Source organism: Pinus tabuliformis, chromosome 8, assembly GCF_031772625.1.
Source record: "Pinus tabuliformis cultivar Carrire ecotype Pingquan chromosome 8, CPIR1, whole genome shotgun sequence".
Taxonomy (NCBI): Eukaryota; Viridiplantae; Streptophyta; class Pinopsida; order Pinales; family Pinaceae; genus Pinus; species Pinus tabuliformis.
This window is the reverse complement of record NC_142294.1, coordinates 2029426913-2029440708: the sequence shown is the minus strand read 5'-3', so window position 1 is coordinate 2029440708 and position 13796 is coordinate 2029426913. Positions and strand designations below refer to the sequence as shown.

Sequence of the window (13796 nt, the reverse complement as noted above, 5' to 3'; positions counted from 1 at the left end):
TATATATGAAATTGATATACACAGTTAATATAGATATTCAAATAATTTATTAAAATCTCTTATTAATTATTTTTTTTTTAATTTAATATTTAAACAGTTTACCTAAACATTTTTAGTTATTACCACATATTCATTTTTTTTTTTATTATAGCCTATATTATTTTTCTATTTATTTTTATTTTAAAATTAACAATCCAACCGACACACTTACACATCTATTGTGCTGAACCGTAAAATTAGGCTTAGTCTCAACCGCCAATCATCAAATTTTGTATAGCGCTTAATATTTGCTTCTACTAAGCTCGGCATTCGGCAATAGGCATTATTGGTAGGTGAGTTGTAATCGGCCCGCATAATGTGGGGATGTGAGGTCTTTGAGGATAAATTGATAAAGTGAATGACAGGGCAGTGGTGACTGTCGGTGAGAAGGTGCGCACTGGGGAGAGCGGTTCTGTAAAGCTGTTTTAGGAGTACCACCAAGTTAATTTGGGAAAAGCTTCTCCTTATTTATACCTTGATTAGATCCTGGACATCAATATGAATTTATCTCCTCTCCTTGCCACGTCTTTCGTTTATATCATCTTCCTTTCAATCTGATAGCCTACTATACCATCTGCAAAATCCAATGGAGTCGGTTGCCACAGAGCCAGCGCCAGTATCATCAGCAACATACCACGTTTTTATAAGTCACAGGGGTCCTGATGTTAAGAAGACTTTGGCTAGCCTCATCTACTGTCGCCTCAAATCTTATGGGTTCCGCGTCTTTCTCGATCAAAAGGAACTCCAAACCGGAGATGCTCTCTCCCCTGCAATTCTCGGAGCCATTGAGAGTGCGTCAGTACATATTGCCATTTTCAGCAAGCGCTATGCTGAATCGCGTTGGTGTTTGGATGAATTGTGTTGGATCTTGAGATGCAACAGGAAGATCATTCCTGTGTTTTATGACGTTGAGCCCACAGACCTTCGTTACATTGACAGCGAGAGGGGATGTTATAGGAAAACCTTTGAAGAACACCAACTGAAAGGCAGAGTCGGCATAGAAGACATCAAGAAATGGAAGGCGGCCCTCAACAAAGCCTCAGAGATTTCTGGCCTTCTCTTCAAAACTAATGAAAGGTGAATACATTCAGCTTTATTACAAATCTTTGATTTCTCGAAGTCGTTTCTTCCTTCCTTCCAGTAATTCTGATCATTATGACTGCATGTACGTGTTTGTTGCTTTGCAGTGACTATGGAGAGGTTTTGGAGGAGATTGTCAAAGCTGTGTTAAAAGGGGTAAATTGGGAACCATTGGAAGTGGGTAAATACCTAGTTGGACTCGATCCAGCTGTGAGGGAAATAGATGATGAAATTAAGAAACAGAGGGAGTTAAATGGCACAGTTATTGTGGGGATTGCAGGAATGGCCGGAGTAGGCAAGTCAACTCTGGTCACACATCTCTACAACCTGAAACGTTCGGCTTTTACTAGGTTTTGTTTTTTGTCCGACGTCAGGAAAAAGGATTTATCATCTTTGCAGCGGAAGCTCCTTCGGGATCTGCTGGGTTGTGATTTCCATGTTGAAGATACCAGACATGGGAAAGGTATTTTTCGCGATCGTCTCCGAGGACTCCAAGTTCTGATTGTTTTGGATGACGTGGATCATATCACGCAAATAAGTAATCTACTAGTCACTGATGTTGTGGGATCGGGTAGTTTGATTTTGATCACTTCTCGTGATCAAGATTTACTCAGACGCTCCTCTCCAAAAACTGTAGTGTATAATCTGAAGCCATTGCAGACAGAGCATGCTCAGGAGCTTTTCTGCCGGCATGCGTTCGATCAATCCGAACCATATGAAGGATTCGAATGTTTGGTTGCGGAGGTTTTGAAAATTTGTGGTGGGTTGCCATTATCCTTACAAGTTTTGGGCGGGCTGTTCCTTGGCCGCTATGAGGAAAAGTATTGGAAACGGCAGTTGGAAAGGTTATCAAGAAGACTGCCAGAGGATATAGTGGACACTTTAAAAGTGAGTTACGAGGCTCTGAATAGTGAAGAGAAGGAGATATTTTTGGACATCGGTTGTTTCTTGGTGGGAGAGGAAAAAGAAGTCGCAGTTGGAGTACTTGAGGGCCTAGGTTACACAGATGTCTGTGATTGCCTTGAAAATCTCCGTCAAAAATTCCTGGTCGAGTTTTATGATGCGGTCCAAGATGATGAAATGGTATGGGTGGTAAGAATTATCTCTGTATTTTTTGTTTTTATTTTTCCCAGTGGGATCTTATACACCCTAACTTCTTTTCTTCCTTGGATTGAATTTTTTTCCTTTATTTTTTTCCTTCTTTTCTTTTTCCTTCAATTGAAATTGATGGATTCAATCTTCCCAGGACTATACAGTCTCCCATTCAGACCGTATCTACGATTATGTCCACCTACCAAAGACGGAGAAAATTACAATGCATGAGCATATCAGGCAGTTGGCCAGACATATCGCCAGGGAAGAGTTTGGTGTGCTCCCAACGCGTAACACACTACGGCTCGGCTGCTCGAAAGATGTAGAGGAATTGATGTTGAAGTTACAAGTAAGCAAAGCATATTTTCTCTTATTTTTATGAAACGATTCATTACAAACGGGCGTTTAATTGAACTCCCTGAAATGCGTTTGTTAGGGCGGAGCCGATTCCTGTTTGATACGAGGGATTCGGACACCAAAAGGTGAGCATTTGCCAGATTGCACGAATTACATTAAAGGTGTAGGTGTACGCCTCTTTGTAGTTGAGGTCCCCATAGATTTGTCGACACTTTTCCGTATGTGGGATATGTCGGGAGATTTGGTGTGGCTTCGCCTGCGCAGTTTCAGCTCCATCTATTTTCCTGATACCGTTTCACTGAGAAACTTGAGAGTTTTGGAACTTGAGGGACATGGGGACCTCGAGCAGTTCTTCCAAAGATTTAATATGGTAAGTACATCCATAGTTTGCTGAGTATTTTGTCGTGAAATTCGTCACACATTGTATTAAACACATTATGTGCATTAACATTTGCAGCCTCCTCGGAACTTGAGTGTGCTGAATATTGATGTGACAGACACACATCCAAGGCCCATCTTTAACCCTTCTGCGCATCTGACGGGCACGCATCGTAGTCAACGGTTAAGTCGGGGACGTGCTCGTCAGATGCCCCGAAGGAACAATCGGGTTAAGTCAGGGGCGAGTACCTCTAGCAGCAGCCTTGATCTTAACGATTCTGCGATGGTCTCAAATTGCAGCAGGGAAGGCTTGACGGCATCTTATTTTTTCCGCTTTCTGGAATGGATGGGAACCAGCATAAAAAATCCGAGCAAGATTGTGTTGAAGAATATCACATTTCTACAATCGCTCCCCATTGGGTTTGGGGAACTCAAAAGCCTCAGACATTTAGATCTATCCGGCTGCAATAATCTAACCCAACTGCCCTATTCCTTCTCTGAATTGATGCATCTCCAATTTCTCGCTTTGCGAAACTGCAAAAATCTCTCCATCCCCATAGACTTCTTGGGAAATATGTCATCACTTGAGTATGTCGATTTCAAAGGTTGTCACAAGTTGAAATATTTGCCGGCGGGAATCGAAAATCAAAAGTCTTTAAGATACTTGAATATACTATCTACTGATTTAAAATTGCCCATGAAATTGAAACTACCGGAAAAGTTACAAATACTTAGAATGGGGGAATTGCCAAAAGCTACAGGTTCTTGTGGCCGAATAGATGATTTAAAGGGGACAAAGCTATGTCATTCTCTGGACGATTTGAGGACAGAGTTACGACAGTCTCTGGGTGATTTGAGACGATTAAAAGAGTTGAAAGAGTTGGTTTTGATACTTTTAGAAGGTCAAGAGCATGTTTTATGGACGGAAATTGGAGGGCCGAATATGGAAGTTTTGGTTATAAGGGATTGTCCGATCAAAATATTTAGTTTTAAAAAGGGGACCATGCAGGTTGGCACAGTTTTAAGAGATTTCACTTTGAGTGGCACGAAGATAACCAAGATACATATTCCTGGACATGTTTTACCCAGCCTTGAAACTCTTGATCTTTCAGGAAATTGGCGTCTAGAGGAGGTTCAAAACTTGCCATCGACATTAGTAAGATTAAACCTGCAAGGGTGTTCGCTATTGAAGACAATAACAAACCTTTCAAAGCTGGTAGACCTCAAAGTCCTCAACGCAAATCGATGCTCTGTGTTGGAAACCTTGAATGTAGAAGGTCTGACATCGTTGGAGGAGATTCAAGCGGAGGCGTGTTGGGAGCTGAAGAGCATACAGGGACTGAGTCAACGGGATCAGTTGAAATGTCTCCGCGTTTCAACAGACACTCGTGCTCTCTGGAATGACATTTGCAATTTTTTGGTTAGTATTACACAGCGTATTCATTCATGGTTAGTCGTGTTCTGTTATCGGTGGATGTGTAATCTTATTGTAGTGGCCAGTTTAACAAGACTGCGTTATAGTTGTGCTAAACGGATTTGGGAAATGTGTGCAGGCATCGACTTCTCATGAAAATCTATCAACGGCCTTCTTGAGTGGAACAGTACGGAATTCATCAACTTTTCCTCCTCTGCACCCAGAAGTTTGTGAGGTATTTAATTTTCCGAGAGGGGAGTTAATCTTTCAAGCAATAAATCGATACATTGAATTGTATAATTTATCAATTGAAATGAACTTCTCAAATTTGTGCAGGTCACGCGACGAATATATTCCATTGCGGAGAAATTTAACCTCAGAGTGGTGGATGTTGACTCTGCTGTACGTTCATCTGAGTTTCATACGAAGATGGAAGAACTCCCGTCGTACGGTGCTACGTTGATGTGCTTTCTCACCGTTCAACCTCCCACCCGGTATGGTAATATAATATTTCCTGGGCGTCAGGATTTGTTTGTTGTAAGATTTGAAGCGAGTGATGATGGTGTGTCAGTTGATGAATTCGAAATGGTAGTTGAACACCCCAGATTCGGCGTCGGTAATGACGGTAGTGAATTATACTTTAATATATTAATGTGGACAGAAGAGTCTAATGTGTTCAGTGATGACAAAGGGTATAACAACATCTGTGTATCTCGTCGCTGCTCAAACTGTGACGATGTGGGAAGGGGATGGATTATGATGGTCGATAAGGACACAAAGGTTTCACAAGTTTGCAGAGAAATCATAATGGCATTGTCATAAAAGAAAAACCTTCCGTTTGGGTACTGATAGGGATCACAGGTGATAAATATTGCTGATTGAAATGTTTTCAAAATATTAACGGGTCAGGAAGGAAAACTTGATTCCATTGAGAAGGATCTGTAAATATATTTTATTTTTTTAATTTTGTGCTTTTTTAAATGAACTTTTTATATTGAGTAGGTTTGTTTCTTTGTCACCTCAATTAATTGTCATTGTATTGTATTATCCTCTGTCGTCTTTTTTTAAAGATCGGCTATTATATTATATTATGTTATAAAATTGTATTTATTGGGAAGAGTTGTTATTTGGTTAAGAGTTGGTTTTTAGTTTATATTTTTTGGACTTAGATTATATTATGTTATAAAATTGTATTTATTGGGAAGAGTTGTTATTTGGTTAAGAGTTGGTTTTTAGTTTATATTTTTTGGACTTAGGAAAATAAGTTAATGATCTAAGATTTGGAGGGTTTGTCTTTTTATGGATCATTAAAAGGTAATTTTAGGTAGAAACCATTAACATATAATTTTAAGTGAAAACCATTAACCTGTAATCTTAGGTGGCTTGTTTTCCTTGAATAACAGTGATGAATTAGTTTGTATTCACAGATAACATCAAGTGATAAATGTCTATTACTAATTTGACAATTAAGATATGACACATTTTCCTACTATTTAAAAAAAAAACTTGTTTTCTTGAATAACAGTAATGAGTCAGTTTTATTTACAGATAACATCAAGTGATAAATGTCTTTTACTAATTTGACATTTAAGATATGTGACATTTTCCTACTATTTAAAAAAAATAATCATTATATTTAAACTTTTTTAAAACAAATTATATTAATTTTCTTTTATTCAAATATTACATTTCTTGACATCACTAAACTAATTTAATTACTTTATAAATTATTATTATTTTTTAAACCTTTATGAAAGAATTACATTAGGTATTGTTGATAAAAAAAAAATATTTTAATTATAAATACATGCATTGCCCTGAATATTGTGGGTGGAAATGTTTTCAAAATATTAACTAATTTAATTATTTTATAAATTATTATTATTTTTTAAACCCTTATGTAATTATTTTATAAATTATTATTATTTTTTAAACCCTTATGAAAGAATTACATTAGATATTGTTGATAAAAATGTTTTATTTTAATTATAAATAAATTCATTTCGCTGAATATTGTGGGTGGAAATGTTTTCAAAATATTTAATTTTGAAAATTTTAATATAAATTTATTTAAAAGTTAAAATATTAATTTTTTAGTTTGAGATTTAATTTCATATTTTATAAACCAAAAGTTTTAAATGGTTTTTGTTAATATTTTTTAATTTTATTTATTAATAATTTTGAAAGTGCGAGGTCTTCCAAAAATTCAACATTTGAAACTTTATAAGGAAGTTTTTATTTTATTTAAATAATCTTTATTTTAGATAAAATAAAATAATCTTCATCATTTAGTTGCATGTATTGCAAACATGTATATTTATTTATTTGTATATACAATATTCATAAATTAACTTAGATAACAACCACTACAAAACTTTAAATGTTATCCACCCATCTAACTAAGAAGAGCATATAATGCTTCCTTGTATTATAAGTGTATGGGTATTGGAATGTTTGAGAGCCTCCACATTGGTGAGTTTGTCTTGCTCTTAAATGAGAGATTTTATGAAGGCATCTTCTAAGTTTTTCCCATTGATAGTTTAGTAGTATAGAAAGAAGACACAAAAATGGAACACTAAAGATTAGTTGTTCCTCTTTCATATCAATCCCACATGTGGACTCGAAGAAGCAAAGCCTTGAACTTGGTGAAGAATTATTTTATCGTATTAAATTTTATTTTTGTGTGTTGATCTAAGTCGTTAAAGGGTAGTGTGTCTGCGTGTATAGCTTGGATCTGCAAGGGATAATGTGTATGGCTGAGTGCTGGTGCATAACGGATTTTGAAGAGCAGCTGCGTAGTATAGACTTGTATGCGATAAACGACGAGTGCTCTGCAGATCTCAGCCGACATTCGGGAGGTGAAACAAATCCACTGTGAAGAAACGGCCCAGTTTTGTCATGAGCTATTGGCATACGATAACCGACACAAAAAAGGTAAGGAGGCTCCTCTCTGCATATGGAGAAAACAACGACTTGTTTTTTTTAAAATTGAACTGGTGCGTCCTATGAGTTGATGACACGTTGCAGTGGCGTCCCACCATATCAATGGTCTGCGCCAGGGGTTAAATTTGACGGGTGACTCTACCCGTCAAGGAATTTTTTTATGACGTTTTTATTTTTAAACTGCTCATCATATGACTTTTAAAATTTATTTGTACAAGTTTTATCTAATTTCAAATTGTACAATAAAAGAACAATAGTTGTGAAATAATTTTCAACCAAAAACATAATGTGCATAATTTCTGAGTTGGATACAACAACCCTTTTGGTGGCTTCCCCAACAACTGACTTTGCAGACAAGAAGTTGTGTTCAACCTCATTTCGGACAAAACCCAATAGTCTAATGCTATTTACTCACAAACCACTGTTGAAAGTCAGTGCAATTTTTTACAACAAACACAAAACAAAGCTCAATTTTTTAAATAACCCACTACTTAGAATTCAGTGGGTTTAATATCCCACTAAAGACAAATGGATTCAGTGTATCAAGCTCTACTGAAATTTCAAACATATAAAAGTCTAGTCCAATTTTTTACAATAAATACAAAACAAAGCTCAATTTTTTACATAACCCACTACTCAGCTGCTTTAATATCCCACTAAAGACAAATGGATTCAATGCATCAAGCTCTACTGAAATTTCAAAAACATATAAAAGTCCAATCCAATTTTTTACAACAAATACAAAACAAAGCTCAATTTTTTACATAACCCACTACTCAGAATTCAGCTGCTTTAATATCCCACTAAAGACCAATGGATTCAATGCATCAAACTCTACTTAAATTTCAAACATATAAAAGACTTACTACACAAAATTCATGGGTGTAAACCCTTTACTCAAAATTCAATCATAGCAAAATCCTGTGATACCCACTTTCCAATACAAAACCCAATACTCAAACATTCATTCAATACGAAACCCAACAGTCAAATATATGGACAGAACTTGGACCGGACTGCACAAAGGGCAGTCAATTTTCAAGTGACTGTTGTAACTGGTGAATTTGTTGATTCTCCCACACTCCTAAATTGAATAGAATGAAGTGCCCACTAAGGAGTGTGGCGGTAGTTAATAGCATAGAACTTTGACAGAAATGCAAGCGGCCCGATACACACAACTCCGGCTATTCGGTGGAGTTCGCACAGAGATCAGAGCTTTCAACCTCAGCAATCGAGTCTCATAATAGTGGTTCAGGTTTTTGTCAATATTTTGTTTAGAGGCACCCCGGGAGGTCAGAAACTGATTAAGTTCTCAACTAGGTTTTATCCAATGTAAGTTTTATCACCTATATCAATTTCTGGATGTTTTATCGATAGGCTGGCCATTTTATGATATTGTGCTTAGTTTGTAATTTTTTCTTCTCAATTTATGTCTTCTACTAATTCACATTTGAATTCCTAATTTGTTTACTCAATATTATGTAAAATTTGACACCATACAATTATATCATCCATGAATCACTTCAAGAAATTACCAACTATAACAATGTAGTTTTTATTTGTACAGAGAGAGGGAGGGATTTCAAAAACCTGGCAACGCAAAATTTAAGTTGGGCACTGCTCTTCCGCCACGGAGATGTATATAAACTGATGACAGACTCTGAAAACTCAACAAAAATCTACCGACACGACGAAAACGCGAATGCTGTTGGGGTTGATGTTGGTTTTAATTCTGTGTAGCGTCGCTGGCACAAAAGTATCTGTATAGTTGACGACTCGGGCCCTGGCATACATTCCAAAAGTTGTATTTTTTTAATGAAAATCCAACTGAGAGCTGGGACTTTTCATTGTCAGCGGCAACTGAGCACGCTTACCCGAAGTTTTTCGTTTAAACGCCGTGGAAATATGAAGAAAACCTGGGAAATTCCCAAAATATTTTAAGCGTTGGAACTTGGAAACCCATTTTGTAGAAAGATCTCTGGGAAATTCCCAAAATATTTTGTAAGCATGGGAAATCCATTTTGTAGAAAGATCTGAAAATATTTATTCATAGGTTATCCCTCTTGGCAGTACCGCGCAGTCCCGATGACATGACAAGGAAATTCGATGCCAGGAAAGCTGTAGCACAGTCGTTTTTCTTTTCTGCCAAAAACCGTCACCATCAGTGACATCTCTTTTATTATATGACTGATTGTTTGGTTCCGGAATTCCAGCGCAACCAAGTTTTAAGGAAATTCTCCACTGTTTCTTTCACCTGATGAATTCCTACACAACCAAGTCAACTAGAATGAAAAGATATCTACTCGGAGCCTGTGGTAAGTTTCATTGTAAATGCTCAAGCGATAAACTCCAAACACCTGATGAATTCCTACACAACCAAGTCAACTAGAATGAAAAGATATCTACTCGGAGCCTGTGGTAAGTTTCATTGTAAATGCTCAAGCGATAAACTCGATTGTGAATTGAATGCGAATTGAATACAAAATCTTGGCGTGAGGATTTAGTAAGCATGTGGATGATCATGTTTTTGTGAATTCAAGGGAGTGAGTACGACTGCAAGTTGCCCCCGCGCGAGTCTGGACTCTGAAGATTATAAATTTCTAACTTTACTATTCACACCATATTAAATATATATAAAAAAAATTATAATTTTTTTTTTAAACTTTTAATTTTTAAACCTGCCCGTCAATATGACGTTTTTGAAATTGAATGGCAAGTTAACCATGACGTGGAGGTTTTAAATTAAAACGTATTTTACGGCTAAAATTGCAAAATACGGGCAGACGGGCGTCAGCGTCAAATTTAACCCCTGGTCTGCGCAAGAGAGAAGGCCATGTTGTGTCATTGAATAGTCAAATATGCAATGAATCAAAAGGTCTGCGCAAGAGAGAAGGCCATGTTGTGTCATTGAATAGTCAAATTTGCAATGAATCAAAAGGTTGCGAGATCGAATCGTTGTTGTAGAAGCAAAGGTGTCCGACGTATTCCACTATTGTAAATGCTCTTCAATTCTACCCAAGGACGCAGGTGTCTGTTTGACACAGGGGATTGGGAAGGCCGAGAAGCTATACAAGGCTGTGCTCGATATTCCAAGGCAATAAACCCTCACGCAGGTGTCTGCACATAAGTTCCAAGTTGTGGGGGCCATAGTCCATCGCATAGCTATTGGAGTGCCGCCAGGCTAATGATGTTAGATGCCAAGCCCGATAGGAAGAATTAGTGCTAACCCTTGATTGGCTTATTGTATGAAGATCCACGTCTGCGCTTGGAAATGAAAATCAACATCACGACCTCAGGTCTGAGGAGGAGTTTCCATGTCGAATGAAAGCTGCTATTTCACTAGCCTCTCTCCAGATCGGCATATTTTCTTCAAACTGTGTTCATTAGAAAAGTCAAAGGCTTGGAGAAACGTTGTGTTCAATGTGAGATGGAGGAGAGTAATGAGGGATCCGAGAATGAGACGATTGGATCTGGGGAGTCTACAATTTATGCCGCTACGAGGACACGCTGCACGGTGAGACTTGGACTCAACCTGTGCGCGTGTTGAAGTTTTGAAGCCAATGTCATGGAGCTTGGAGCCAAGCGTGGTATTGTTTCAAGGAGTTGATTTTTGTGTGTATTTGTCCCATGTTGATTGGAATCAATGCTCAGATATCATGCAGCTCTCAAGCGTGGAATTAAAATTTTCTAGTGTGGCAATGATGGTCTTGTATATGTTTTAGGGTTTGTTTTGGTTCTGTTTTAGGGTTTGATATGTAAAGTTAGCATGATTTTATTGAAATCATATAAAACTAATTAATGAAGAGAAAATAATCTTTCAAATTGATGGTTCTCAATATTCTTCGGTGCCGAAAGAACACATCATTGACTTGGTTATGTTGAGTCTGTTATATGCTAATGGGTCTTGTCGTTCTTTGGTGCTTTAAGAACATTAGTTACAAGTTTTCTTGATATGTATGTAAGTGTATTTGTAAAAAATGGCCAGTGGTATAATTGACTATTGGATACACTTAGTACCTAGATAACTCACCTATACACCTATCAAAAGTGTAGTTCAATGCATTTTGATAGATGAGAGTTGATCCATAGGGTGGTTTAGTATTGAGATTGTTCTTCGGGAGGTCGAGAAGCGTCAATTGTACAAAGTTCATCAACGATGGTCAGAGGCGGTTATGTTTTAAATGGAGGTTAAGTGACAGCTCGAAGACGTGGTGGTGAAGAAAGAGTAATGTTTGCGAGATTCCAGAGTGGATGTGAACGTTGATGAAGACCAGTGAGACATATATCATATTGTTGGTATATGTGTTTTGGTTATTTTCCATGTAAGCATTAAGGGAGGGTGTTGGAAGTAATGCTTCCATGCCATGTGTAGTTGTCATTGTGAGTCCCTAGGCATCAGTCTAGAAACTGATGATTGGTGGCGGGTAGTTGGAATTACGTCTGGTTTCCAACAGCTTATGGGTATTGATGATCTAGATGTGCGTTATATCCTATATATATGTAACTATTGTGATGAATAAGCTCATAGTGTGATTTGTGTTGTGTTGTGCAATCTCTCTCTACTCATCTCTCAATTTCTAATAGGTGATATATAGCATGTTTAATTTAATATTAATTAAAATTTATTGTAACATTAAATACTGCATAGTGATATAGATATTAAACATTACACATTTATATCATATTTTAATTACGCTGTAAGGCATTCCCCTCTGAAAACAACTCTCTCAGCTGCTACTGTGTACCCTTATGCACCATCAGATCAAATGTTAGATGATTAAAATGTTTTAGACCATTAGATCCACTACCTAACTACCTAAATAACTACTATCTAACTACCTACCTAACTCAATAAACCCTACCCATCTCTTTCATAGCGCTATGAAATATGACCCTCTCCATGTGTCTCTCTCGGAATGAAAAATACAGTGGTGGTAACCTTTGGAACATTTGAGAAGGGATCAAGTATTGTGAACGATCCAGCAAATTAAATCCTTCTCTCATGCAGTGGGGGCGAAAGTTTCGCTGGAATTGTGCTTTTAGCTGTTGATTGGGCAACTGCAAATCCATCTGGAGGGTTTCTTGGGAGTTTTAGAAGTTTTGTTTGGTTATTTTGCATGCAATTTTGCAGCTGTGTGTTGCTGCGTTGCAGAGGAGCTGTGAGCCGTGAGCGAGGGCGACTGAGTCGTGAGTGAAGTGAGCTTGTAGTGAATCTGAAGCAGACCTGAGGCACGTTGATTTGTGGCTGCTTTTGGCATTTGATTCAAGAAGCGCATATGATGTGTCCATGAGAAACTGTAGTCAGCTAAGAAGAGACTTGTGTTGTGGAGAAGACTGTGTTCATCATTGAGAGGCATAGAGCCCGTTGCAAAGGAGCCTGAATAGATGATTGAAGAAGCGCACTGTTGTAAAGAATTTGTATTGCAGAGCTTTCGGTCCTGCCCGGTTGCTGTCAAATGCATCTATAGGTAAATTAAGAGATGTCGTGCTATAATTCCACATTTATTAAATATCCAAGCTCTTTTGTTTGTTTACCACGTGGAATAGCCCACTCTTAATGAAGCTTGTTTTCTATGAAATGTAACTTTTGGAATAACGTTTTTGTGGACGAAGGCTAATAAGGTATATGGTGTTGTGAAAATAAAAAAGGAAGAAGGAAAGGCAGCCATATTTTTGAGGATTTATAAAAAAAATTAGTAATTTTATTTTGGGTGATTGGATAAAGTTTTTTTTTTTTTTTTTTATTTTTTTTTTTTATTTTTTTTATTTTTTTTTATCATGGCAAATTTATTGCTTGATAATTATATGAATGAATCCACCAAACTTGATAGAGAAAGTTATGTGAATTGGAAATTCAAGTTAATGACTATTTTAAAAGGAAATAATTTGTGGTCCATAGTAAGTGGGGATGAGCCCAAACCCACTGTTGCAGGTTTTAATCCAGATTGGGAGAGAAGGGAGACAAAAGGAAAGGTGCTGCTACGTATGTTCGTAAAGGACAACATTATTCCTCACATTAGAGATTGCAAGACATCAAAAGAAACATGGGATACGTTGAAGGGTTTGTATGAAACAACAAATACAAACTGAATCTTGTTTTTGAAGACTAAGCTTTTATCTCTAAAAATGGAAGCAAATGAAAGTATAAGCAATTTCATATCTCGTGTCAAAGATTTAAGTGATAAGTTAGGAGATATTGGTGAAAAGGTGTCTAATACTAACTTAGTCGCCATCATATTAAATGTCTTAGTGCAAGATTATCAAATTTTTGTTTCAAGTCTTGCAGCTAGAGAGAAACCCCCTTCATTTGATGAATTGAGAGGAATTCTTCTACAAGAGGAGGAGAGGATGAAGAGCTTTAATTTGGGCTCTAGTAGTTCAGATTTGGCATTGGTGGCCAAGGGCAAATATCCATACAAAGGCAAGCCATGGGACAAGAACAAAGGAGGCAAGTTTCAAGCAAAACAAAAAGGTATGATACAGTCTAAATTTC

At 37.1% G+C, this 13796-nt stretch overlaps 1 protein-coding gene across 2 annotated transcripts; it reads left to right on the top strand.

The window, feature by feature from the left end:
* Positions 1 to 461: 461 nt before the first annotated feature.
* LOC149244586 (uncharacterized) lies at positions 462 to 5316 on the top strand. 2 transcript variants are annotated; one of them, XM_089374900.1, is made up of 7 exons: positions 462 to 1116; positions 1227 to 2211; positions 2366 to 2560; positions 2648 to 2938; positions 3026 to 4366; positions 4500 to 4595; positions 4697 to 5316. In XM_089374900.1, the coding sequence occupies exons 1-7, from the start codon at positions 626 to 628 to the stop codon at positions 5180 to 5182; spliced, it is 3885 nt and encodes a 1294-aa protein (XP_089231026.1). In that variant the 5' UTR covers positions 462 to 625; the 3' UTR covers positions 5183 to 5316. The 2 variants fall into 2 exon arrangements, with proteins under 2 accessions (XP_089231026.1, XP_089231027.1); XM_089374901.1 differs by having other exon boundaries at positions 463 to 1116; positions 1227 to 2202.
* The last annotated feature ends 8480 nt before the right edge of the window (positions 5317 to 13796 follow it).

What these genes read in the sequence shown, in the direction of transcription:
- LOC149244586 (XM_089374900.1), top strand. Translation starts at nt 626, where the DNA reads ATGGAGTCGGTTGCCACAGAGCCAGCGCCAGTATCATCAGCAACATAC. An exon ending in CTCTTCAAAACTAATGAAAG is followed by an intron (nt 1,117 to 1,226) that starts GTGAATACATTC and finishes GTTGCTTTGCAG; the next exon opens with TGACTATGGAGAGGTTTTGG. An exon ending in ATGACATTTGCAATTTTTTG is followed by an intron (nt 4,367 to 4,499) that starts GTTAGTATTACA and finishes AAATGTGTGCAG; the next exon opens with GCATCGACTTCTCATGAAAA.